The sequence below is a fragment of the Aquarana catesbeiana genome, linkage group LG08 (assembly GCF_042186555.1).
Source record: "Aquarana catesbeiana isolate 2022-GZ linkage group LG08, ASM4218655v1, whole genome shotgun sequence".
NCBI lineage: Eukaryota > Metazoa > Chordata > Amphibia > Anura > Ranidae > Aquarana > Aquarana catesbeiana.
In genome coordinates this window covers 187,262,015-187,286,292 of record NC_133331.1, presented here as the reverse complement: position 1 = coordinate 187,286,292, position 24,278 = coordinate 187,262,015, and the positions used below count along the sequence as shown (strand labels likewise).

General features: G+C 42.9%; 1 protein-coding gene across 3 annotated transcripts in view; it reads left to right on the top strand.

Annotated features, from left to right (window-relative positions):
* GRID1 (glutamate ionotropic receptor delta type subunit 1) overlaps positions 1–24,278 on the top strand; it is a 1,972,711-nt gene that overhangs the window by 1,736,271 nt on the left and 212,162 nt on the right. For all 3 annotated transcript variants that reach the window (XM_073596722.1, XM_073596723.1, XM_073596724.1), the window contains exon 13: positions 5,772–5,967. In XM_073596722.1, the coding sequence (XP_073452823.1) occupies positions 5,772–5,967 (196 nt within the window). The remainder of the gene's footprint in view (positions 1–5,771; positions 5,968–24,278) is intronic.

Genomic DNA, 24,278 nt, shown 5'->3' with positions numbered 1-24,278 from the left:
CCCCCTATGGTTTAACCCCAGACTATCACATTTTGGTGCGATCCCTGACCCGGTGATTTGGGCCAGGGTTGGCATTAAACAACTGAAGCACATAGTGGGGGGGAAAAAATTACTCACATTTGACCGACTGAAAGATGAATATAATCTTCCAAACTGGTATCTATTTAGATACCTCCAGTTGAGACATGCTTTTCTCACTCAATTCAATTCTGATACACTAGAGCTGGGCACATCCCCATTGGAGAACATGCTCGGGGCCGAGGACCTACAGAAACCGCTATCAACAGTCTACAAAGAACTATTTGTGGAAAGACCCAAAATGCTTAACAAATGTAAAGACACATGGAGTGCATTAGTAACAGATTTTGGGGGGGAAGATTGGGATGACATGTGGGATCACCCGTTCCAGACTCTGGTGTCGGCCAGGGATAGGCTCATTCAATTTAAAATACTTCACAGGGTGTATTATACTCCTGTAAGGATTGCCCGGATATATGGTACAGGTGCCACAGAATGCTGGCGATGCACAGTCAGCCATGCTGATTTTGACCACATATTTTGGCAGTGTCAGCCGATAAGGGAGTTCTGGAAGGGGGTGTCACACACCATACAGAAGGTGCTTTCGGTACCGATTCCTGTAACGATCGCAGTCTGTTTGCTGGGTCTGGTGGAGGAGTTGGCGCCCCGGAGGGCACAAAGAACTATGATCTCTCTCTCCCTTTTTTATGCACGTAAAGCTATTTTATTGTGTTGGAAAAAACCTGAACCGCCCACAGTGTCTTATTGGAAAGGCATAATCAATAAAGCATTACCTTTTTATAAAGCAACATACTTAAGCAGGGGTTGTCCAAAAAAATTCGAAAAAGTATGGCAATGTTGGCTAGATGACAAGGACACTTTGAATTGATCTGCTGTGTTGGGGGAGAGTCTTGGCAAGCACTCTAAGTATTGGGTAAAATGATGATGTAATCCTGATTAGATAATTATTTGACTGAGCGAGGATTGTGTGTACCATTGATCTCTAGCAAACGAAATATTTTATGAGTATGGAATGTGATTTAACCATAGTGAAAGCAATATTCAAAGGTTGTACAGGAGATTCGGCAACAGTGAAGGGCTGCACAAGGGTAAGGGTTAGGGGGGAGGGAAGGGAGGGAGAGGGGGGGGGGGAATTTTGGTACATGTTGTACAGTACTGTATGAGTGGTTAAAATGTTAATAAACAAAAATTTTCAAAAAAAAAAAAAAAATTGCATACCTGAAAAGCAAACATGATAAAACATAATAACAATAAAACATTGCAGAATAGAATACAGTAAAAAAGAGCAGAACAATAGAGAGAATAGAGAGAGAGAGAACAATAAAACGACAACTATTTTTTTTTATTTTATATTTTTGTTTGTGTTTTTTTTTTTTTTTTTACACTTTTTTTGTAACTGTAACTTTTATAACTGTAACCGGTTCCAGGTTCGGGTCTCTCAAAATGTGATGGCATCTTGGGAGACCCTGTGAAAGTGCGCCTAGTCTGTGGAATGCAGTACCCTACGCTAATACGCAACTAGTGAATGGTAGCGTTCAAAACATTCACCAATGCAAAGACCAGGATTGTCAGGACAGGAGGGACAATAATAGCGGGTGTCACGCCTATATCCGCACTTGCTGCAGACACATCTTTTTTGGGGGGGTTCGCTGGGTAGGGGTACTCGGGAGGACATAAAGATAATGCCTCTCATGCAGCCGACTGCATTTGGTTGGGGATGTGAATGGGGGAAGTACGGGCGCTGTAGAAGCGGTGGGTTCCCAGTTAGGATTGGCGAATGCAGCAGGAAGGGCACTATGGGCACGACGGGCCTGTGTTTGTCTTTTTGGTGGCAGCGGGACACTACTTGTGCTTGCCACCTCACCAGCTTGAACTGCACTTATGGGACTCGCCACATCACCAAGTGTTACTGCAGTGCTGGTTTGACTACGACCGGGGTTTACTAGGCCGCTGGTGCTTGCCAGTTCAATAAAAAGATACCAAAAAAACTGTTAGCGATCGCAGGGATCAGGCCTGACTCTGCGAACGCTGCAGTTTTGCGTTTAGTGTTTTGTAAATGACAGTGATCGATCGATACTGCACTTAGGTGGGCTTGGCAGGGCTGGGTCGAGGGGCAAAACGCAGGTGCTAGCAGGTATCTGGGCTGATCCCGCTAACACTGCGTTTTTGGGAACCCTAAACTGCTGGGGACGCTAGTATAGATCTGATCGGATCAGATATTGATCCGTTCAGATACTATACCACTAAGGGAGGCGTACGGTGCGTGCGTGGGTGTTAGCGGTACTGGCGCTAACCTGACGCTGCTTGGGGCTGGTGCTTGCCAGTTCACCAAAATGCTACCAAAAAAACTGTTAGCGATTGCAGGGATCAGGCCTGACTCTGCGAACGCTGCAGTTATGTGTTTAGTGTTTTGTAAGTGACAGTGATCGATCGATACTGCACTTGGGTGGGCTGGGCTGGGCCAGGCGGAGGGGCAAAACGCAGGTGCTAGCAGGTATCTGGGCTGATCCCGCTAACACTGCGTTTTTGGGAACCCTAAACTGCTGGGGACGCTAGTATAGATCTGATCGGATCAGATATTGATCCGTTCAGATACTATACCACTAAGGGAGGCGTATGCTGCGTGCGTGGGTGTTAGCGGTACTGGTGCTAATCTGACGCTGCCTGGGGCGACGCATATCACCGCTGGGCAATCAGGGGGCTAAACCTTTATTCGGTAATAAACGGCAGGTGCCCTGACACTATAAAAAATAAACGAACTAACCAACGTCACCGTAACGGTTATATGGTGATCAGTGGTGAAAGGGTTAACTAGGGGGCAATCAAGGGGTTAAAACTTTTATTAGATGGTATATGGGGGTCCCTGTCACTATAAAACGCTGACGGCGAACCTAAATATTTACCTCCCTAACTAGCGTCACCAGCGACACTAATACAGCGATCAGAAAAATGATCGCTTAGTGACACTGGTGACAGGGGGTGATCAAGGGGTTAAAACTTTATTAAGGGGGGTTAGGGGGGTATCCTAGACCTAAAGGGGGCTAACCCTAACTGACCTAACATAGTAACTGTCACAAACTGACACCATGCAGTAATCAGAAAAAAAAAAAAACCTGCTTGGTGTCAGTGTGACAGGGAGGGGGGAGGGGTGATTGGGGGGTAATCGGGGGGGGATCGGGGGTGTTTTGTGTGCCTGGCATGTTCTACTGTGTGTGTGTGTTGTGCACTCACATTACAGTCTTCTCTCCTCGGCGCCGGAACGGAAAATACCGAGCCGAGGAGAGATTACATAATTTCCTCTGCCTCTGTGTACAATACAGAGGCAGGGAAATGGTCCCATTGGCTGGGAGCGATCGCGAGGGGTGGCCACGAATGGATGGCCTCCCCCTCACCACCGATCACCGGGGAGGATTTGCCGACCGCCGCAGGCACCGGGGGGGTCCGATCAGACCGCCCACCCGCGGGCAGGCAAGGACGTACCTGTAAGCCCTTTTGCCTGCCCGTGCCGCTCTGAGGACGTATATGTTCGTGCGGCGGTCGGCAACTGGTTAAAAAAGCATGGGTCTTCCTAGAGAAGTCCTTCTCGTCAGGACCCTTACACCTTCTCCCATGGTTACCCCCTCGGAACTGGCCCCATACCCTCTTAGCCCACCCCCTTATCCACTCTACACTCCTGACTTTCAGAAAGACCATGATAAGGGTTCATCCACCCCTCTCCCAAGCCCCTTAACTACCTTACGGGGGAACCCTGATTTTCCACCGGGGACCTCTGCAGAGTTTTTAAGTCAAGAGTGGCCATTTGAAGACGTCCTAGCTCTCCAATTCTATTCCAATGAGAAGCCTTTATCCTTTGAAACCCTAAAGTCTAACACCAAGAAGTTCTCTCTTTCATTTTGGACTTACAGACAAATCCGACACTTCCTCACAACCCACGCCAGTCAGTCGGACTGGACACGACAACTCACGCCCTTTGAATCCTTGTGCCATCGTAAACAGCCGCAAAGACACTTAGTCTCTCTCCTGTATACCCTCCTCTTAGAAGCCCCAACGCAGACCCCTGCCCCTTCACAGGTCTCCTGGAGTGGAGATCTTCAAAGATCTCTTTCCACGGAGGACTGGAACATTATCTATGAGTACGCACATAAGGGCTCTTTGAACGTTGCCATCCAAGAAAATGGCTACAAGGTGATCACAAAATGGTATAGGACTCCGTCGCGTCTCCACAAATTCTCCCCTAATATCCCTGATACTTGCTGGAGATGCGGGTTAGGGGTGGGAACTATGCTTCATGTGTGGTGGGATTGCGTGAACATTCAACCCTTTTGGAGGGAGGTTCATGGTCTCATCACACATATCACTACCTACACTTTGGACTACACCCCGTCCCAATTTCTCTTGCACCTCACAACGCTATCCAAAAAAGACTACTACAAATCATTGGCGATGCATATGGTTAATGCCGCCAGACTTTGTATACCCAGACATTGGCGCTCCACCAACATTCCAACAGTCAGGGAATGGTTTGCATGGATTTCCTCCATAAAGGAAATGGAGGAACTAATCTTCACCTCGCAAGACAGGATGCATAAATTTTCAACCACATGGGCCTGCTGGTCTCATTTTGTTACCACTGAACGATACCTTCAGTACGTATCGTAGGGATAACTGAAGAGTGTAACAACGTCTTAATCGGCGTATGGTGGGAGGGGGGGGCAGGTGCGGATCCACTCGCTTTTCCCCTCTCACTTCCCCCTCCATATTTCCCACCTAGAGCTCATTCCCTCTTCTCCCCCCCCTTCTTCCCCCCCCCTTTTTTTTTTGTCCTTCTTCTCTCTCTTCTCTTTCTCTTCTCTTTTTCTCTTTCCCCTCTTCTCTCTCTTTATTCTCTTTCCCCCAGATGGACACTTAGTCCTCATCCTGTCAGGATACACTGTAATCTAGACGGTGAACATACTCGAGTGACTGATCCCTGTCCTTCCCTCAGTCCAAGCTGGGGGGGGGAGAGGACAATAGAAATTAAGATCCTCCGCCCACATACGCTTAATTACAATTTTATGTCTCAGTAATGTTCATTTATTCTCAGTTCGGATCTTTATGTTGTATCGTGACATGATACTCTTCATATGATTCTGTTAAATGATGTTCTGTGACAATACTCTTGTTCTGTATGTCTTGTCTTACCCTTTTGAAATAAAAAAACTCTTTGTGGAAAAAAAAAAAAAAGAAAATGGTCCATGACAAGGCTCCAACCTGCAAAGCTGATCTGGCAACTGCAATAAGAGAAAGTTGGAGCTCAAGGAATTCAAGCTGTTAAAAAAACAGAGGTGGTGCAACAAAGTACTAGTGGTGCAGTGTAGTGTTTTTTTCATGATTCCATAATATTTTCCTCAGAATTAAGTGATTCCATATTTTTTTCCTCTGCTTGATCTACAAAAATAGTTGCAATTGACTACCGTTTTCTTTCATTTTTATTCTTTTAAGTTATTATTAAAGCCAGAAGGTTGGAATGTTAAATGAAAATAGTTTTGAGGCATGTCTGTGGTTATTTTATTTTTTACACAATTAAACAATTGAATGAACATTTTCCAGTGGTGATTCCATACTTTTTGCCAGGGGTTGTAAAAAGTATGCGTGTGATATGTTTAATGATGACACAAATTCAATTTAATGTTTTTTTTTTTCTTTTAAGAAAATCTTTTATTTACAGATATGCTGGGCTTATTCTTTTGCAGAACCTTTCACGACTTAGCTAAACAAATGGATCTGTCCTATGGTACAGTTAAGGATTCTGCAGTCTATGAGTACTTTAAAGCAAAAGGAACAAACACTCTGGAACAAGACAGCACATTTGCAGAACTGTGGAGGACTATTAGCAAAAACAATGGAGCTGACAACTGTGTTTCCAGCCCTTCTGAAGGAATTAGAAAGGTATGGAAATTTGTATTGCCTGTTAGCATAAAAATAATTATGATATTGAAAAAAAGACAACATCTATTCATAGTGCCTTTGTTATTTTATGTGTATTAATATTTAAAAAAAAAGTATGCCTTCACTTTTGTATTTTAGATGTGCACACTTTGATTAAATGTTATACTACTACATAAATAAAAAACTGTAAAAAAACCCCATTAAAGCGGAGTTCCACCCAAAAAAGGAACTTCCGCTGATCCGGTTCCTTCCCCCCCTCGGTGTCACATTTGGCACCTTTTAGGGGGGAGCAGATACCTGTCTAATCCAGGTTTTTCCTCCCACTTTCGGTGAAAGATCGCTGCAGTATCGGGGCGATCTACGCAATGTCAAGCCTCTCCTCTGTCCCCCCCACTGTGTGTCTTCTGGGAGACACAAAGATCCCAGAAGACATCAGGGACCACTCAGAACGTGCAGCGCGACTCGCACATGCGCAGTAGGGAACCAGGCTGTGAAACTGCAAGGCTTCACTTCCCGATTCCCTTACTGAAGATGCCGGTGCCTCCACCCGGAGCCGAGGGACAGGTCGGCTTCAGGTGAGGACATCGCGGGCACCCTGGACAGGTAAGTATCCTTATTTTAAAAGTCAGCAGCTGCAGTATTTGTAGCTGCTGACTTTTTTTTCAGGCGGAACTCCGCTTTAATGCAAATTCTGTTATTGAGTACTGTATTGTTTATTGATGGAGCTGTTTTTTTTTTAACTTAAAAAGAGTAAGTAAGTAAGAGTTGCAGGTATTAGCTTCAATTTTTTTTCAAGTGGGTTCCTGTACCATGAGCTGTGGTTAGGTTTTGATTACATTTGAAGGTCTGAAAGACCCTATGGGTCTACTGCAAGGATGATATGCATCTCTAACACCCTTGATTTTATTTAGGCCTTTAAGGCATATCCATTGGTGGATGGATCTCATATGTATAACTCTAGATTATTTATCTAATGAGAGTGTTTATAGTGGTACATGGCCAATGTTGTTTTGTTTTGTTTTTTATATGTTTTTTTATACTTTGTTGATGGGTTCACATTATTGTTTTCTAAGGGTTGATTGGTCAATAGAGTTATATATTTTTTTATTAGTTATTTTGGATTGTTCCCTTTCCTTTGTATATGTAGATGTATTTGAAGAAGTATCCAAAGTTTTTTTTTTCTTTCTAGTTTTTGCCACTAGTGATTTTTCTAGTCACGTTGCATTTCTCTAAATTTTTTCTATTCAGGGTTTGCCTCCCTCTAAGCATTGTAGGTACTGGATGACTTAATTCAGTTAGTTCAATTGTTTTCATAGCAATGACTGCTTGTCAGATAACAACTTTCTTGAAGTCCTTTTTTGCATGCTCAAAAGCGTGCCCCTCAATCTCAGTGAGGCAATGCCTGAACCTGCTGTTCTCTCATTTCTTGGGAATTGCATTAAAGAATGGATGTAAATGTATGTTTTCAGGGGCAGTAAGGGATAATGCTAAGATATGAGCTGACAACTGCAGCTTTTAGTTAATATCCTGACCCACTTGTCTGCTTTAAAGTGACCCTTATTATTTATTCTGCGACCCCATCCAAGAGTACTTGGTTTGCATTCAGACCGCTGTAAGCTTTTTTTCACACCTTCTCTTAGATCTTTATTATTAGATAGAATTCACAACTCTCCAGCAATCCATAGATTATTCAACTATTTTGCATTCCCTAGATAGCCACTGATCAATAGCAATATCTAGAGTGAATTCACAGCTCACTATCAATCCCAGATAGATCACTTAGCTCTCTGGCAAACCTTATATTGCCTAGCTCTCTAGTAATCTGTAGGTTATCACAGCTCTCTAGCAATTCCTAGATAGAATTAAAGTGTTTCTAAATACCTAAGGTTTTTTTTTACCTTAAAGGAGCAGTACAGCCAAAGCTTGTTAGGCTGTACTTTTCATGTGGTTTACAGGAGTGCAGTTTGTTCTATTTTCAGCAGACAGGCACCTTAAGCCCTCCGTTGGCTGATATCACAGAACCGGTCCATGCTGGGTCAAGATCACGACAATATGGTCTGGATCCACCCACAACCCTGGACTTCGCCACCTGGCTCAACCCCTTGGCGAACTCCTGAAAGCCTGAGCCAGCACCCGCCCCCACCTCCAGTAAGTGGAGGGGGCAGAGCAGAGAGCCAGTGACTGACCGTCTGGTGTCTGATTGCTTGGTTCTCTGTCTTAGAGCCAGCAGGGGATGCACCGATGCTGCATCCACCTAGATTCTGTAAGTATGATTCTTGGGGAAAAAAAAATCTGAACTTCCTTTTTAATGCATTGTATGATTCAGATACAGATTCAGATTTCAGATTCAGAATACTTTAATAAACCCAAAGGGAAATGATTGCAATACAGCTACATTCAACAATGATACAATACAATTACCAATAACAGCAATTAGTACAAATAAAACAAATTAAAACTATACTCCAATAAAACATCCATACTATTAAAATACAACATGAAATAAATAACACAGATTGAAATGAGAAAATCAAACTACCAAAGTGTAAATAATACACCACTTTCTGTAACATTACCCCAAATAATAATTATCATAATGCCAACATACTATAAAACCTACACACATATCCTGATCGTAAACCAGATTAAATCTTCACATCAGCCCTCACAGAGAAGAATTATATAATTTGATGGCCACAGTTAAAAATCATTTCCTGTGTCACTCTGTGGTGCATCATGCTTGTAACAATTTGTCACTGATGGTACTCCGTAGACTGACCAATGTATTGTGAAGTGGATGGGAGGAGTTTCCAGGATTGAACATACCTTGAAAAACATTCTCCTCTCCAACACTGATGTTAAAGACCCCAACTGTAATTCAACAACATCACTGCCCTTGAAAATCTGTTTTTTTAGTCTGTTGGTGTCATCCACCCTAAGCCTACTTCCCCAGCATGCCACTGCATACAGGAGAGTGCTGGTCACCACAGACTCGTAAAACATCTTCAGCATCGTCCAGCAGATGTTAAAAGACCTCAGACTTCTCAAAAAAATGGAGGTGGCTTTGACCCTTCCTATAGAGCGCCTCAGTTTTCTTACTCCAATATCTATGTGCACCCCCAGATACTTGTACCTCTCTACTACATCCGCATCCACTCCTCGGCTGGAGACAAGGGTCACCGGTGCCTTCTTCATTCTCAAATCCACAACCAGCTCTTTTGTCCTTGTCACATTTAGATACAGATGATTATCCTTATGCCATGTGACAAAGTTCTCCACCACAGTCCTATACTCAGTCTCTTTCCCATTAATGCATTAAGGTAAAAAACCCTCTGGGTGTGGCTCCTCCTCTAGTCCCCCCTTATACTTACCTGAGCCCCATTTGGGTACAGTAATGTGCATGAGAGCAGCAGCTCTTGGGGTCTCTCTCTCCTCATTGGCTCACACAGCAGCAGGAGTCATTGGCTCCTGCTGCTGTCAATTTACAGCCAGTGATTCGATGAGGAGAAAGAGGGGGGGCTGGGCCAAGTCACACTCTGTGTGTGAATGGACAATGTCAATTTCTATTAACAGGAGCATGGCTAGGGACATAGGTGTGCGCAGCCTATTGAATTAGGGTGTGCACCAAAAAGCTCAAACATGCTTGTGTGTGTGTGTGTGTGTATGTATGTATGCGTAATATATGAAAAATTGTTGGGCCAGTAATATTGAGCAAGGGGGTAGTGCCACATCCAATATTGAAGAAGAAAAGGAAAAATCCCCTATGTGGTGGACTTTTAAGGCACAATAATTTTCAAAAGATTTTAGTAGAGTGTTTTTATCATTTCAAAAAATATTTATTAGAAAAATATATAGAAAAAGTATATAAAGGAGCATGGAATGTTTTAACACATCTAAAACTTATACACCGTCATATACAATGTGATAAAATACAGTCTATACTTCTTGCACCCGACACGTTTCAGAGTACTAAGTTGTCTCCTTCTTCACGGGTTTTTAGCAAGAAGAAACTATGTTTCTAGAATAAAACAATAAATGAATGAGTACATAGTATTGACACTGGTGTTTGGTGACATACAATACTATTAAAGTGTAGTGTTGAAAGAAACACTTACAAATGTTGTGACGGTATAATTAACATTCCAGTAATTGTCCCTTTAAAAACATACGAGAGTGAAAATGCTTTCAAGTTCTCATTCAATTCAGTGGTATACATGCGTAATATATACACACTCTTATAAATGAATGTAAAAAACATTTTAAAATGTATTAAAACATAGACAGTGTTAGTAGTCCAGTAGGCATGTCAGAAGTTTTTTATTTTTATTAATTTATTTTAGTATTATTTTTTACAGTTTTTTTAGGAGCTCCATTGTGGCGTCTTGGGGAAATATCAGCAGGGGGCATCTGCACTGCAGAGGGTGATTAGGGTGTGCCCAGGCACACCTGGCACACCCCTTGCACACGCCTATGGCTAGGGAGTGATCCTGCTTGAGTGCCCCCATAGAAAAGGCTTACTATTGGTGGCACTCAGTAGGAGGGAGGAGCCAGGATCCCTGAAGTGGACCCAAAAAGAAGAGGATTGGGGCTCCTCTGTGCAAAACCATTGCACACAGCAAGTAAGTATAATATGTTGAATAAATAAATAAATAAATATGATGTGCTAGAGTGTGCTAACCATGCCCTAATCCTGGCACACAGAGATACAGTGCATATACAACAGAGTATAAAATAATTTAACCCCAATATGTGCTATATTCCCCAAGATAAACAAACTTAATGTGCACAAATAAACAGTGCAGTGTGCATGTGAAATGATAATATCAACAAAAATGCTCCAAAATGAATCAGTGCAAACCAGGTGCTAAAAGTGCAATAAACAAATAAATAATAAATAAAGTTAATTCATAAATGATTCATATATGCAAACAAAAGCTGAAAAATGACATGTGCCAGCCAAAAAGTGCAGAGTGTCACACAATACATATACTTAATCGTCCATCATAAAATAGACATATATTAAACAAAAAAGTCCTTAATGAAAGTGATGACAACTGTGCTTCAGTGATGATGTTTTCAGTGATGATATCATGTTTTGATATTATCATTTCACATGCTCACTGCACTGTTTATTTGTGCACATTAAGTTTGTTTATCTTGGGGGATATAGCACATATTGGGGTTAAATTATTTTATACTCTGTTGTATATGCACTGTAACTCTGTGTGCCAGGATTAGGGCATGGTTAGCACACTCTAGCGCATCATATTTATTTATTTATTTAATATTTCACACGCATTACAAGGTGTGATTCATGTATGCAGCTGTGTAGTGCTTACTTTTAGCACTAGGTTCATTTTGGCTCGTAGGAATTTTTCTTTGTTCATTAAGTATAACATGTTGGTTAGTTGTTTTTTTTTAATCTTGCATTTAGAAATACTTTAACAACTCTCAGATAATCCCTAAATTGCTCATCTACATTCAGTTTGAAAAAAGACACTAGTCCATCTAGTTCATTGGTGCTCAACCCGTGGCCCTCCAGCTGTTGCGGAACTACAAGTTCCATCACGCCTCTGCCTTTGGGGGTCATGTTTGTAACTTTCAGCCTTGCAATGCCTCATGGGACTTGTTTTGTAACAGTTGGAGGGCCACGGGTTGAGCACCCATGATCTAGTTCAACCAATAAAAAAACAAAAAAAAAACCAAATAGAAAACCTCTATAGACACTATCCTATACCCACAGATCTCTTGCTATCACTAGTTATGCCCTCTTGAAAACCTGAGGTAGATTTCACAACTTTCTCACAATCCCTAGACAGATTGCTTAGCTCTTTTTTAGCAATTTCCAGAGAGCCACAACTCTTTTGCAAACCTAAATAGATTGCTGTCTAGCAATAATAGTAACATCTCAATTTCTTTTTATATACATATTATTATTACTATTATTCAGGATTTATATAGCGCCAACAGTTTGCGCAAGACAGTACAGTTACAATACAAATCAATACAGGAGGAATCAGAGAGCCCTGCTCATTAGAGCTTACAATCTAGATGGGAGGGTCAAGTGGAACAAAAGGAAATAACTGTGGGGGAGGAGGTGATTGATAAAATGAAAATACAGTTGTTTGGTGTGTGTAGGATAGGCTTCTGTGAAGAGAAATGTTTTCAGGGATCATCTAAAAGCTAATAGAGTAGGAGATAACCAGACAGATTGGGGTAAGGTGTTCCATAGGAATGGAGAGGCTCTGAAGAAGTCCTGGAGGTGGTGTGTGTAGGATAGGCTTCTGTGAAGAGAAATGTTTTCAGGGATCGTCTAAAAGCTAATAGATTAGGAGATAACCAGACAGATTGGGGTAAGGTGTTCCATAGGAATGGAGAGGCTCTGAAGAAGTCCTGGAGGTGAGCATGGGAGGAGGTGACGAAGAAGCTAGAAAGCATTAATAACTTGTTAATAATATTATTAATAACATTTCATTTTTTGTCATTGGCTAGTTTCAATATGTTATCAATATAATTTATACTTATACATGGGGTTCAATAGTTTACACTGGGATATGTAGTTCAGTGAGGATTCTTTGGTGTGCAGCAGTCAGTATTGCTGCATTCATTCAGGCACTCAGGGAGATAATATATTAGATATTAGTACTAGGAATAGTTACACATTGCTGGACTATCCATTTAGGAAAGTCATCCTATGATGAGATGTGTTGGAGGGGGAGTATCTATCTGTGTGTGGAGTCAGGAGCAGTGTTGTATCACAGAGCAGCTGGCTGATCACTCAGCTCCAGAAAAGGCTAGTAGATTCCACTTAGGACTGCACCACTATTGATTTTATCTGATCTACTCTACACAAGTGTTTGTAAGTGCAATTTTTCTTTTCAATAAACATTTTTCAAACTTTGTTACCCTGTGGTGTCCATTTATCAAGCAGCAGTAAATTTAGTCCTCAGGCATTCCCAGAGGAGATTGCTCTCCTCTGAGTGCCTGTTTATTAAGAAATGTAGATTGCTTCTCCTTTTGAGAAGTGAAGCAATCTAAAAACGCTTCAAACTGTGGAGAACACTTTCTGGTTCTGTAATCTCATGAGGCAGAGAGAGATTACGGTAACAGAAAATCAGTGGAACACAGAGGTCTTAGTTTATTAGTGGTGAATTACCGCTGGTGAGTACTAGAGCATTCTCAGAGGAATACAATATGTTGCAGCATTAAATGGTGAACAAACAAAACCACAATGTGCAAGTGAAATCCAAAAAGTAAAAGAACGAATAAAGTTCATATATTGGTTCGAAAATAATTGAAGGAAGTGTGCGTGATCCAGCAATCACAAACGTGCTCCACCACCCAGTGTAAGATGGATTCTTACCAGAGAAAGAGGACTATCATAGAGTCAAAAGCACTCAGCTATATGGATTAATGGCAATCAGTTATCACAGATCCTTCCAGGAATAGACATCAATAATCCAATCAAAGGCAATGAACATAGGGCAATCGATGTATCTCATGAATGAAAATGAAGAACATCCACATAGTGTAATAACGTAAGTACTATTTTATTGCACACATACAGGATAAAAGGTACTCACATTTCAAGAAATACAAGCAGGCATGTATGCAATGAATCATGCATGAGGATCGATCAGTCGGTGAACACAACAAAGTGAGCATGGCGATGGCACGTACATAGGCTCCGCCCTACATGTTTTGTCACAACTGACGTCATCGGGGGCATGTGGAGGACACAGAGGAGACCGATCTCCTCCATACCTCACGCTACACTAAATATTAATACAATATTAAATTTAAAGTCCCCCTACACAAATAATATATATATATATATATATATATATATATAGTTTCTAACCAGCTCTACCAGTTTTGAGGGGTTCGTGAAAGGCAGGGGGGCTTTTTTGGGGGGGGTGATTGAGGAAAAAGGAAGTCAATACTATTTCTCCTTCCTCAGTTCTCTGGGGATTCTCTCTCCCCCCCCCCGATTCTCCATCTTTGGGCTGGAGAATCTGGGAAGGCAAATTCTCACAGAGATCGCCAGCGAGCTGCTGAGATTGCACCTTCATAATCTGGCTGTTTCTGTTTATATCAATGACAGATTCTCTGTGTGCTGAGATGATCATAAACCGATAATTATCTGAGATGAGCTGTGATCATCAAGATCACAGCTCATCTCGGTTTCGTAAACATACACCTATTTGTCTTTCAACTTTGTATTTTGTGCCTGCCACCTATGCATCTCCCAGGTTTAGAGAGGCTAACAGTTGGAGTGCTGCAGACTGAGGATCAACAGGGCTCACTATGTCTCAAGCACTTTATGCCTGTCTTGAAAAAGAAAGGCATAAAGAAAATGAGTGAATTTCTAGTTTGACATAGAGGAGTTTACGCTGTTTAGGTTTAGGTGAAATTGATTTTTCACATGGAAGAAACAAAGCGGACGCTAATGTATTGGATATATTTATATTTATGAAGATATGATAGATTTCATATTGTTACATTTATGTTTCACTTTTGACTCTGTATTTATATTTGATCATTGTTTATTTTACACGAGAGGAGGTTTGATGATTTGTACAGATTTCATTGTTTTTAAGGTTTATATTAAAGTGTTACTAAACCCAGGGCTCTACATTCAGTATATCTGGTCTACACAGAACATGGAAATGCAATTATTTTAGTAAATATAAACTGCTAAATACCTTCTCATCAGCAGTATATATCAGTCTTGTGACTTCTATCAGTTCCTGGTTAAAGCTTGTAGGAGGATTTTTCATACTGCTCTGGCTGTCCTATCAGGATGCAGGACCCCTGACCCTCTGTCTGGATAGTGCTGACTGGCTCTGTGTTGATCACATGTACTCTCCCAAAAAAAAAACCTCTCTAGCAATACACACCAAACTGAGCATGTGCAGCCTGACTCTAGTAACTCTTATCCGGACATGTTTTAGAGACAATGCAAGAAGGGGAGGATCTGTGCATACAGGATCAAACCGCCCTTTTACACAATGCAGATTATTAACCCCTTAGGTTCCACCATAAGTATAACAAGCATGCTTTACTGCATATACAGACTGATTTTACTGTTGTGGGTTTACTAACACTTTAAGTGCTTTATTAGGGGTATATTGTTGTGGTATACTTAAATCTGTATATCCATTAGGAATTATGAATACACATAGCAAAACAGTGTTGCGCTTCCTAAATAACTACCAATAAATCCTTAAAGAGAATAGATGATTAACTTGCAATAGGGCAAGATACTGAGTGCACAATCAAATATTCGTGTTCCCTAACTGGGAATAGTGAACAATACACAATAATGATATATACGTGTTCCCTATAAGGGAATAATTAACAATAAACAACAAAGATAGAATGCATAGAAACGACAAGATGCTCGCGGGATGACGTTGCCACTGCGACTTCTTCCCCCTATACGCGTTACGTCAAATGGGCTACTACACCACCGTAACTTCTTCAGTAAGGGTTGAAGACTGGACATCTCACCGCTGTTTAGACTAATAATCTCTAATCAAGTGTGTTGCATCATCACTTCCTGGTCTGGCCCACCTTGCTGAACCAGGCCTCATGGCACACCCATCCGGACTGACACAGGAAACAGGAAGTGGTGAAAACTGCACCCATACACATGGGGACATCTAACAAGCTGAAAATCAGATCTTCCCAAGTCAGGTTTTTTCATAGAAAAAACTATTGTGTAAGTGACCATTATTAAACCTACCACTGGCAAGACCATCCTGTAAGCATCTTGACCACATATAATATAATAAAATTACACAAATACATAAAAAAAACAATAAAAATAATATTATTATAAAATAAAGATGCATAAATATAAAAATATGTAAAATCATGAATAACTGAACTCATAAATTACTGATAAAACAGTTCAATTTGAAGTCCACGTTCAAGCCCCTCGGCCAAAGTACCTTACTTTCATAAATCCAGAAGGATTCCCTTTTGCTGAGTTGTCTGATATGACCCCTCCCCCTCCAGTGTCTATCCACCTGTTCTATACCCCAAAATTGCAGCAAACTGGGATCCTTATTGTGTACTAATTTAAACTGTTTCAGGACACTATGGGTGGTTATACCTTTTTTAATATTGGCAATATGCTCTCCCACTCTAATCTGCAAGGTTCTTGATGTACAGCTAATGTACTGCAACCCACATCCACATTGCAACATATAAATAACACCAGTGGATGCACAGGTTACGAAATCACAAATTTTGTACCTCTTGCCTGTACTGGTAGAACAGAATCTAAATCAAGGAAGGTGCTCACTCATTGCTGACAATCCAGGTGAGCTGAATATTTTTGTCATTCCCTTCCATGGATCCTTTAAATGCTTCAAAGGATGTCACATCTCCCTTCCAGATGATTAAAAGATCATCTATGGATCGTTTGTATAAAATAAGTTCTTTAGGTCTGGGGTTGAGTACATCCATGTCCTCCCAATGGGCCATAAAGAGGTTCGCGACACTCAGTGCGAACCTCGCGCCCATGGCTATACCCCTTATTGCAAATAATAATCACCACTATACCAAAAATAATTACAGTATGCTTTAGGCAAAATCGTAAACATTTAATCAGGAACTTCTTTTGCTTACTGGGGAGGTTGGAGCTCTCCAATGCCTATTTTACAGATACCACAGCCTCATGATGTCCGATAATGGTATATAAAGACCCTTCATCTGCAGTGGCCAAAATACACTGATCCAAATTATCAAGGGACTGGTGTCCCTGACATACGCATCAGTTTTAACCACCAGCGGCTACAAGAAGGTATCTATATATTGCCCTAAGCAGGCACAAACTGAGTTGATATCGTTGATGACTGGCCTCCCTGGTGGTTCTGTAGTGCTTTTATGGATTTTCAGCAAAAAATAAAGGGCGTGTGACAAGATATGGGGTTCAAATATCATGCTTCCTTGATGGACAAGATATCTTTGGATTTCCCTTTTTCCACCACCTCCCCAAATTTGTTCTTAAATTCCAGCATAGGGTTACCAGTGAGCTTGAGATATGTATCTGTATCCCCTAACTGCCTTTCTATTTCTGTTTGGTAATACTGTTTGGCCATAATGACCAACCCCCCATTTATCAGCAGGTCGTATGACTACGTCTTTACGCTGCTCAATGTCTTCAATTCCATTTTTGATCCAATAATGATAGTGAACCTTTCTTATTTTTTTTTTGTATAATTTTTATTTTCAATTTTTAAACAGATTAACATCACAATAAGGTAACATTAATGGGGGGATACAGGGAGAGGGAGAGGGAAGGAGGTGGGGGGAGCATAAGGGAGGGGGTACCTTTAACATGGTCCGAGTCCTATCCCAGACATTCAGTCTATAGGAGCAGGCTTCCCCTCCAAACTGGAAGGGAGTAGGGTGTACATAAGCTGTAAATCTAGAGTCCTTGTAAACATGGCTCCCTCATTACAAACATCATGGGTGATGTACCTGGGTAGGTCCAAAACCTAGTGACCACCCAGGTAACTCAAAAACTGGATACTGGGTATCCTGGGGTTATAACACAGTAATATACACATAACAAATAAGAAAGAGGGAAGAAAAGGAGTAGAGGGAAAAGAAGGTTAGGGGGGTAGGAAGAAGCATGTGTAATGAGTCTGACCGGATTTGCTGATGTCTACACTTAAGTAGATCCTGTAGTTGTTGACGGAAGGTTCGCCTGGACATGTCTCCCAAAGGATGGATATGCTAAAGCAAGGAGTGCAACATCCAGACTAGATGAGGCCATTGTTGTGTCATGTACATGAGCTCTCCAGGCTGCCCATGTAAGCTCAAAGCGTTCCAGGGTGTCTCGACAAGTGGCTAGCCAACTCTCTGCCTCCATGATCTTCCCCACCTTCCCCAACCAGTCCTGCTCGCTTGGAATATGCAAGCTCTTCCAATGTATTGGTATTAGGCGCTTTGCTGCGTTGAGAAGGTGGGGAGAGCATTTTGTTTATAGCAAGACAGGGGCATAATGGGGATGTGAAGCAGAAAATGTTTTGGTAGAGGCTGTCTGCAATATGTTTGCCCACCATGGCCCAAAACGTTGTTAACACAGGGCACTCCCACCAAATGTGGAGGAATGTGCCTTTCATACCACACCCCCTCCAGCATCTATCGGAAGCGGTGGGGAAAATTCTAGCCAGGGTCGTGGGTACCCTGTACCATCTTGATAAGATTTTGTAGTCATTTTCTTGGGTCTTAGAGTCTATTGAGCTCGAGTGAGTCAGACGGTACAAATGATGGAGCTGATCATCTGTGAATTCGTGTTGGAGGTCTTTTTCCCACTCTTTAATATAGAGGGGTTTGGGGCTGGGTGTAGCTGTCTCCAACATCCCGTATAGTGCTGAGATCATATGGGGCAGTGGATCTGTAGATGCCCACATATTTTCAAATTCTGTCAGCGTGGCTCTAATTTGCGCTTGTCTGTGGCATTTGGCTACAAAGGTCTCTAGTTGGCGGTGTCACCAAAAATCAAAGGGGAAGCTGCCGTATCACTCCCGCAGGATGGAGAGCGACGTCACCAAGCCCCCTTCCACAAATCTTGCCAGGCTGACAATTCCATCGCTTGTCTATGTTCCAAGCGAGGCTACCTGTTCCCCCGGAGGAAACCACGGGTATCCGCTCACTGGTGACAGTGGGGATGTCTGTGGTGCCAGAGCTAAACGTGCGTTCCCTCTGTCCCATATTTTCAGGGAGTGAACCATCAGTGGGGAGACCCATTCGGAGAGCCCCTGTCCCCTACAGAGACCAATGGTGCATAGGATAGGTCTCTGCCCACCATTGTTTCTCCAGGGGAACCCATAGCTTAAAGGGTGTATGGAACTTCCAGTTCAATATGCCCTGCAGGGCAATTGCCTGGTAATAAAGGGATATGTTGGGTATGCCTAGTCCCCCCTTCAGCTTAGTTCTTTGTAGTATTGCTATAGCGAGACGTGGCTTCTTGCCACCACACACAAACTTAATAAAGAGGCTACGTAGGTCTGTAAAGAATCGTTTTGGTATTCGTATTGGTATCATTTGTAGGAGGAAAAGGATACGGGGCAGTATGGTCATTTTTAAAATGTTTGTCCGTCTAACCCAAGTGAAAAGTGCCTTGTCCCAGGACAGTAAATCATGAGAGATCTTCTTGAGTAATGGTATATAATTGTGTGTAAAAGCAAAATGTAGCGCATAAATTGTGCAAAAAGTCCTCAATCAAGAAAACAGCTGAAAAAATAAATATCCATGAATGGTGGACACAACAGTAATAAAACTTAAAGTCTCTCAATGAAGGTAAATGAAGTCCAGTGAGTGAGTAGAAAACAAATATGCGTGGAATGTCCCACTGGAAATAATATGTGAACGTGTGACGGCAAATGCTCAAACACAGGTGGATCATCAGATCATCCAAAAGCTGTATCCAACAACTGCATGTGACTTGGTAGAAATGGTGTGTAAGAAACTCTTACCAGATACATTGGACTCCCTTGTCAGCGACAGGGAATCACTCGAGCGGGTTGCCTCTCAGGGCCTGGAAGCGGACATCACAGCTCTGCGAAACTTCTGGGTCAAACTCTGTATGGATCTATGTTTCGCAACTACTACGCAACCTTGTACAATCTGGACTCCGCTTCCTCTCCAGCAGATGTAGCCCGTAAACAGTCTCGTATAAAAACTTACCTCTCTTCCATAGGGCTCCCCACCCTATCCTGGGAACAGGCGACTGATTTGGAATGCCCAATCACTACAGCTGAAATAAATAAACAGGCTCCACATAGTGTAGATGAGCAAGGTGGGATTTTTTATTGCTAAAAAAGCCAGGATACAATAAAATGTGATCACAGGGTATAAAAACAAGAATGGGCAACAAGGAGGATGCCCAGGGCGCTTTCAGCATCCTCCTTGTTGCCCATTCTTGTTTTTATACCCTGTGATCACATTTTATTGTATCCTGGCTTTTTTAGCAATAAAAAATCCCACCTTGCTCATCTACACTATGTGGAGCCTGTTTATTTTTTCTCCACATATCATCTGAGAGATTAAACCAGCCTCCACTCCAGTTTTATGCGTGATGCACTGTTTCCTCTGATTCGCACCTTGGCCATCCTTTGGGAGGACCCACCTGGCGGCCTCGGGAGATCCATACAGAGTTTGACCCAGAAGGTTCGCAGAGCTGTGATGTCCGCTTCCAGGCCCTGAGAGGCAACCCGCTCGAGTGATTCCCTGTCGCTGACAAGGGAGTCCAATGTATCTGGTAAGAGTTTCTTACACACCATTTCTACCAAGTCACATGCAGTTGTTGGATACAGCTTTTGGATGATCTGATGATCCACCTGTGTTTGAGCATTTGCCGTCACACGTTCACATATTATTTCCAGTGGGACATTCCATGCATATTTGTTTTCTACTCACTCACTGGACTTCATTTACCTTCATTGAGAGACTTTAAGTTTTATTACTGTTGTGTCCACCATTCATGGATATTTATTTTTTCAGCTGTTTTCTTGATTGAGGACTTTTTGCACAATTTATGCGCTACATTTTGCTTTTACATTCATTTTGGGTTTTTGTCACTTTGTATGTAGCTGCTCCTCACCATATTTTTTGAATTTAGCGCAGTGTATACTTCTAATTATCTTTGCACCTATAATTGTGTGTATACAGGGAATCCGGTCTATCCGTGAGCTGAACGCCTAGATATTTCATGAAAGGGGAGGCCCACGTGAAAGGGAAAGATCCTTTCAGGGAGGCCGCCATGTTTGGTGGAATAGTGATTGGTAATATTTCTAACTTGGTGTAATTTATCCGAAAATTGGATACCTCTCCATAAACAGTCAGTTCTCCCATTATATTCGGCAATGAGACCTGGGGATCCACTACGTGGAACAATATGTCATCTGCATATGCAGAGAGTTTGTGCTTGAGGTAGCCCGCCTGCACCCCTTGATGCTTTGATTTGCTCTGACCTTCTGCAATAATGGTTCAAGAACCAGCGCAAACAAAAGGGGCGAGAGCGGGCATTCCTGTCTCGTGCCATTCCAGATGGGGAACATTGAGGAGAGGCCGCCGTTCACCTTGACCTGGGCAGTGGGAGACACTTAAAGTGCTGAAATCCATCGCAGCATGTGTGGGCCCAAACCGATGCCCTCAAGCACAGCGTTCAGGAAGTCCCAGTCCACGCAATCGAATGCCTTCTCTGTGTCTGTGGACAGAATCAAGTATGGAGGCATCCGATCATGTGTACGTGCCCAGTGAATAAGCTGGAGGGCTCTGTTGGAGTTGTCTCTAGCTTCCCTTCCCACTATAAAGCCGTCTGGTCTGCTTGTGTCAATTCAGGTAATAAATGTTTCAAGCGGTTAGCGTGAATTTTAGAAAAGATTTTAAGGTCCGTGTTCAGTAGGGAAATTGGGCGATAACTTTGCGGTTGGGTGGGGTCTTTCCCTTCTTTTGGGAGCACTTTAATGTGAGCCAGCGAAGATTCCTGTGATAGAAATCCAGTGGTCGCCAGGGAGTTAAGGAGGGTACACAGAGGGGCCTGTAGTTTGTTAAAAAAACTTTAGATAGTATGCCCTAGTGAAGCCGTCAGGTCTGGGGCTTTTGCCACTAGGCAGAGATTTAATTGTGGCTAGTAATTCAGCTGTAGTGATTGGGCATTCCAAGTCAGTCGCCTGTTCCCAGGATAGGGCGGGGAGCCCTATGGAAGAGAGGTAAGTTTTTATACGAGACTGTTTACGGGCTACATCTGCTGGAGAGGAGGCGGAGTCCAGATTGTACAAGGTTGCGTAGTAGTTGCGAAACATAGATGCTATTTTTGATGTGTGTTGTGCAGGTTCTCCCGTAGGGGAGTGTAGCTTATGCACATGTGCTAAGAGTCTTTTTTTTATGGAGAGCTCGCGCCAGTAACCCGCCGCATTTGTTACCCTTTTCGTAATAGGTATGAGCCATGTAGCGTAGTTTGCGGTTTATTTTGCGATCTAGCAATTTAGAAAAAAGCTGTCGTAACTCAGTCAGGCGTCGGAATTCCTCAGGATCTGTCGTTCGTTTATGACCGAGCTCGGCATGCTGTAAAGTACCCTCTGGAAATCCGCCTGCCTCTCTTTATTAAGTTTTGCTCCCAGGGCTATGAAGGTGCAATGGACCACTGCTTTGTGACCTTCCCATAGAATGCCATCATTGACCTCCCCGTTGGCATTCTCTGCGAAATAGTGTGTCAGAGTCTCCTGTACCCCTGTCACTACTCCCAGGTCATCTAGCAGGTTCTCGTTCAGTTTCCAGGTCCTCGCTTTAGTCAGGACCTGGGATAGTGAGTGTGTGAGTGTCACCGGGGCGTGGTCAGAAATCGTTATCTGGTCTATAGTTGCTCCTAATATCAGGTCAAGTGAACCTTGATCCACTAGTAATAGATCAATTCTAGTGTATACCTTGTGCACACTAGAATAGTAGCTATAATCCCTTTCAGACGCATGTAGTGCTCTCCAGCAGTCCACCAGGGTATAGCCCTGGATGGACCTCCGGAAGTGTCGCAAAAAGGTATGAGAGTGTGTTGATCTATTTTCTGAGGTATCCAACACAGGGTCAGGGCTGACGTTGAAGTCCCCTCCTAGTATTAATCTGCCCTCCAGAAAGTCTGCCAGCTTAGAGAGAACTTGGTCTATGAATGTGAGTTGTTGGGTATTAGGGGCATACAATGTAGCAAATGTGTACGATTGTCCCATTATAGTACCCTTCAGGAACATGTAGCGGCCTTGGGGGTCTATTCTGTGATCAGAGGGTTGGAATTGGCAATTTCTGTGTATAGCTATGGCCGTACCCTGGATTTGGGGTTTGGGGAATTACTCATGTACCGTGAAAATAAGTGGGTGGGTAGCTTGGGGAGTGAAGTGTCCGTGAAATGGGTCTCCTGCAAGAACAACACCTGCGCCCCCAGTCTTCTTAATTCTAACTACAGCCTATTTCGTTTGTTGGGAGAGCACATGCCACGTACATTGTATGACACTACCTTAATTGTGGCCATGTTGCATCAGAGGGGTTCGTCCAGGCGACCTTCCGAGATCTGTAAACTCTGGTGAGGGTAAGTATGGTTCCTCCATCTAGGTAATAAACATAGAGGTAAAATGGGGAGTGGGAAAACAGAAAGGGAGGGAGGAAGTTCCTGCTCCCCACTGAGGTAAAGGCGGTACTTGTCCGGCGGATCAACGTTCAACTGGATCCAAAAATAAAACAGGATATTTAGTAATGCACTAAAGTGGTGTTATAATTTGACAACCTCAATGGCTATTTGCCTGCTAACTTTGGTTGCAATGGTCTACCAGGGAAGAAAAAGTGGGAAGAAGAAAAAAAAAAAGGAAGGGGGGGCTTAAAATCAAGTAACTGGGTCCCACGTCCCTGGTGTGTGCACATCCGAAGAGTCAATTTTTAGACAGTGAGTACGACTAGAGGCTGTCAAAGGTGCATCTCTGAGAATAAAGTGGTGCATGTGGTGCTTTCAGTTCCCTACAAGGGGCTCCTGCCTCGCGGTTGTAGAGGAAGAGCATTTACAATTTTGTGGGTTTCGGTTGGATCGGGGCTGCTGCCAAGGCTGGGGTGTGGGCACCTTCTGGATATCCGTGGAAAGTCTACAATCAGGGAAGTCCACAGGTTCCAGGTTCAGTTGCGACAGGAAACGTGGCAGGTCATCCTTAGTGTGTAGGGTGGCAGATTTGCCATCTCTTCCTGCGTGGAGGCAGAAAGGGAACCCCCACCTATAGGTGATGCCTGCTGTGCGAGAGGTTGTAGTGCTCTGCACTGTCTCAGAGAGCGCCGGGATAAGTCCTGGTAAAAGAACAGGTGGGCTCCATCAAAGTCAAAGTAGGGACATTTACGCATGAGCTGCATAATTTGATCCTTTACTGTGTATTTATGCAGTTTGCAAATTATATCACACGGGTTGTCTGCATCTTGAGAGGGGGGTCGGAGGGCTCTGTGTGCCCTGTCAATCTCCACTGTTGCGTTCGGTGGGAGGCCTAGGAGCTCTTTGAAAATACCTTGCAGTGTGGGAACAATGTCCTTAGCTCCTGTTGCCTCTGGTAACCCCCTTATGTGTATGTTGGACCTGCGACTACAGTTCTCATAGTCATCTAGCTGTGAGATTAGAGCTTCTATTTGATGGTCCTGAGCTGTGCATTTGTCCCTTAGCTGTGTGATGGCAGGCAATGCTACCTCCACTGTCTGTTCTAGTGTTTCCAGCCTGTTGCCTAGCTGAGTGGTGTCCACTTTCAGCTGTTCTATGTCTTGTTTGAAGGCTT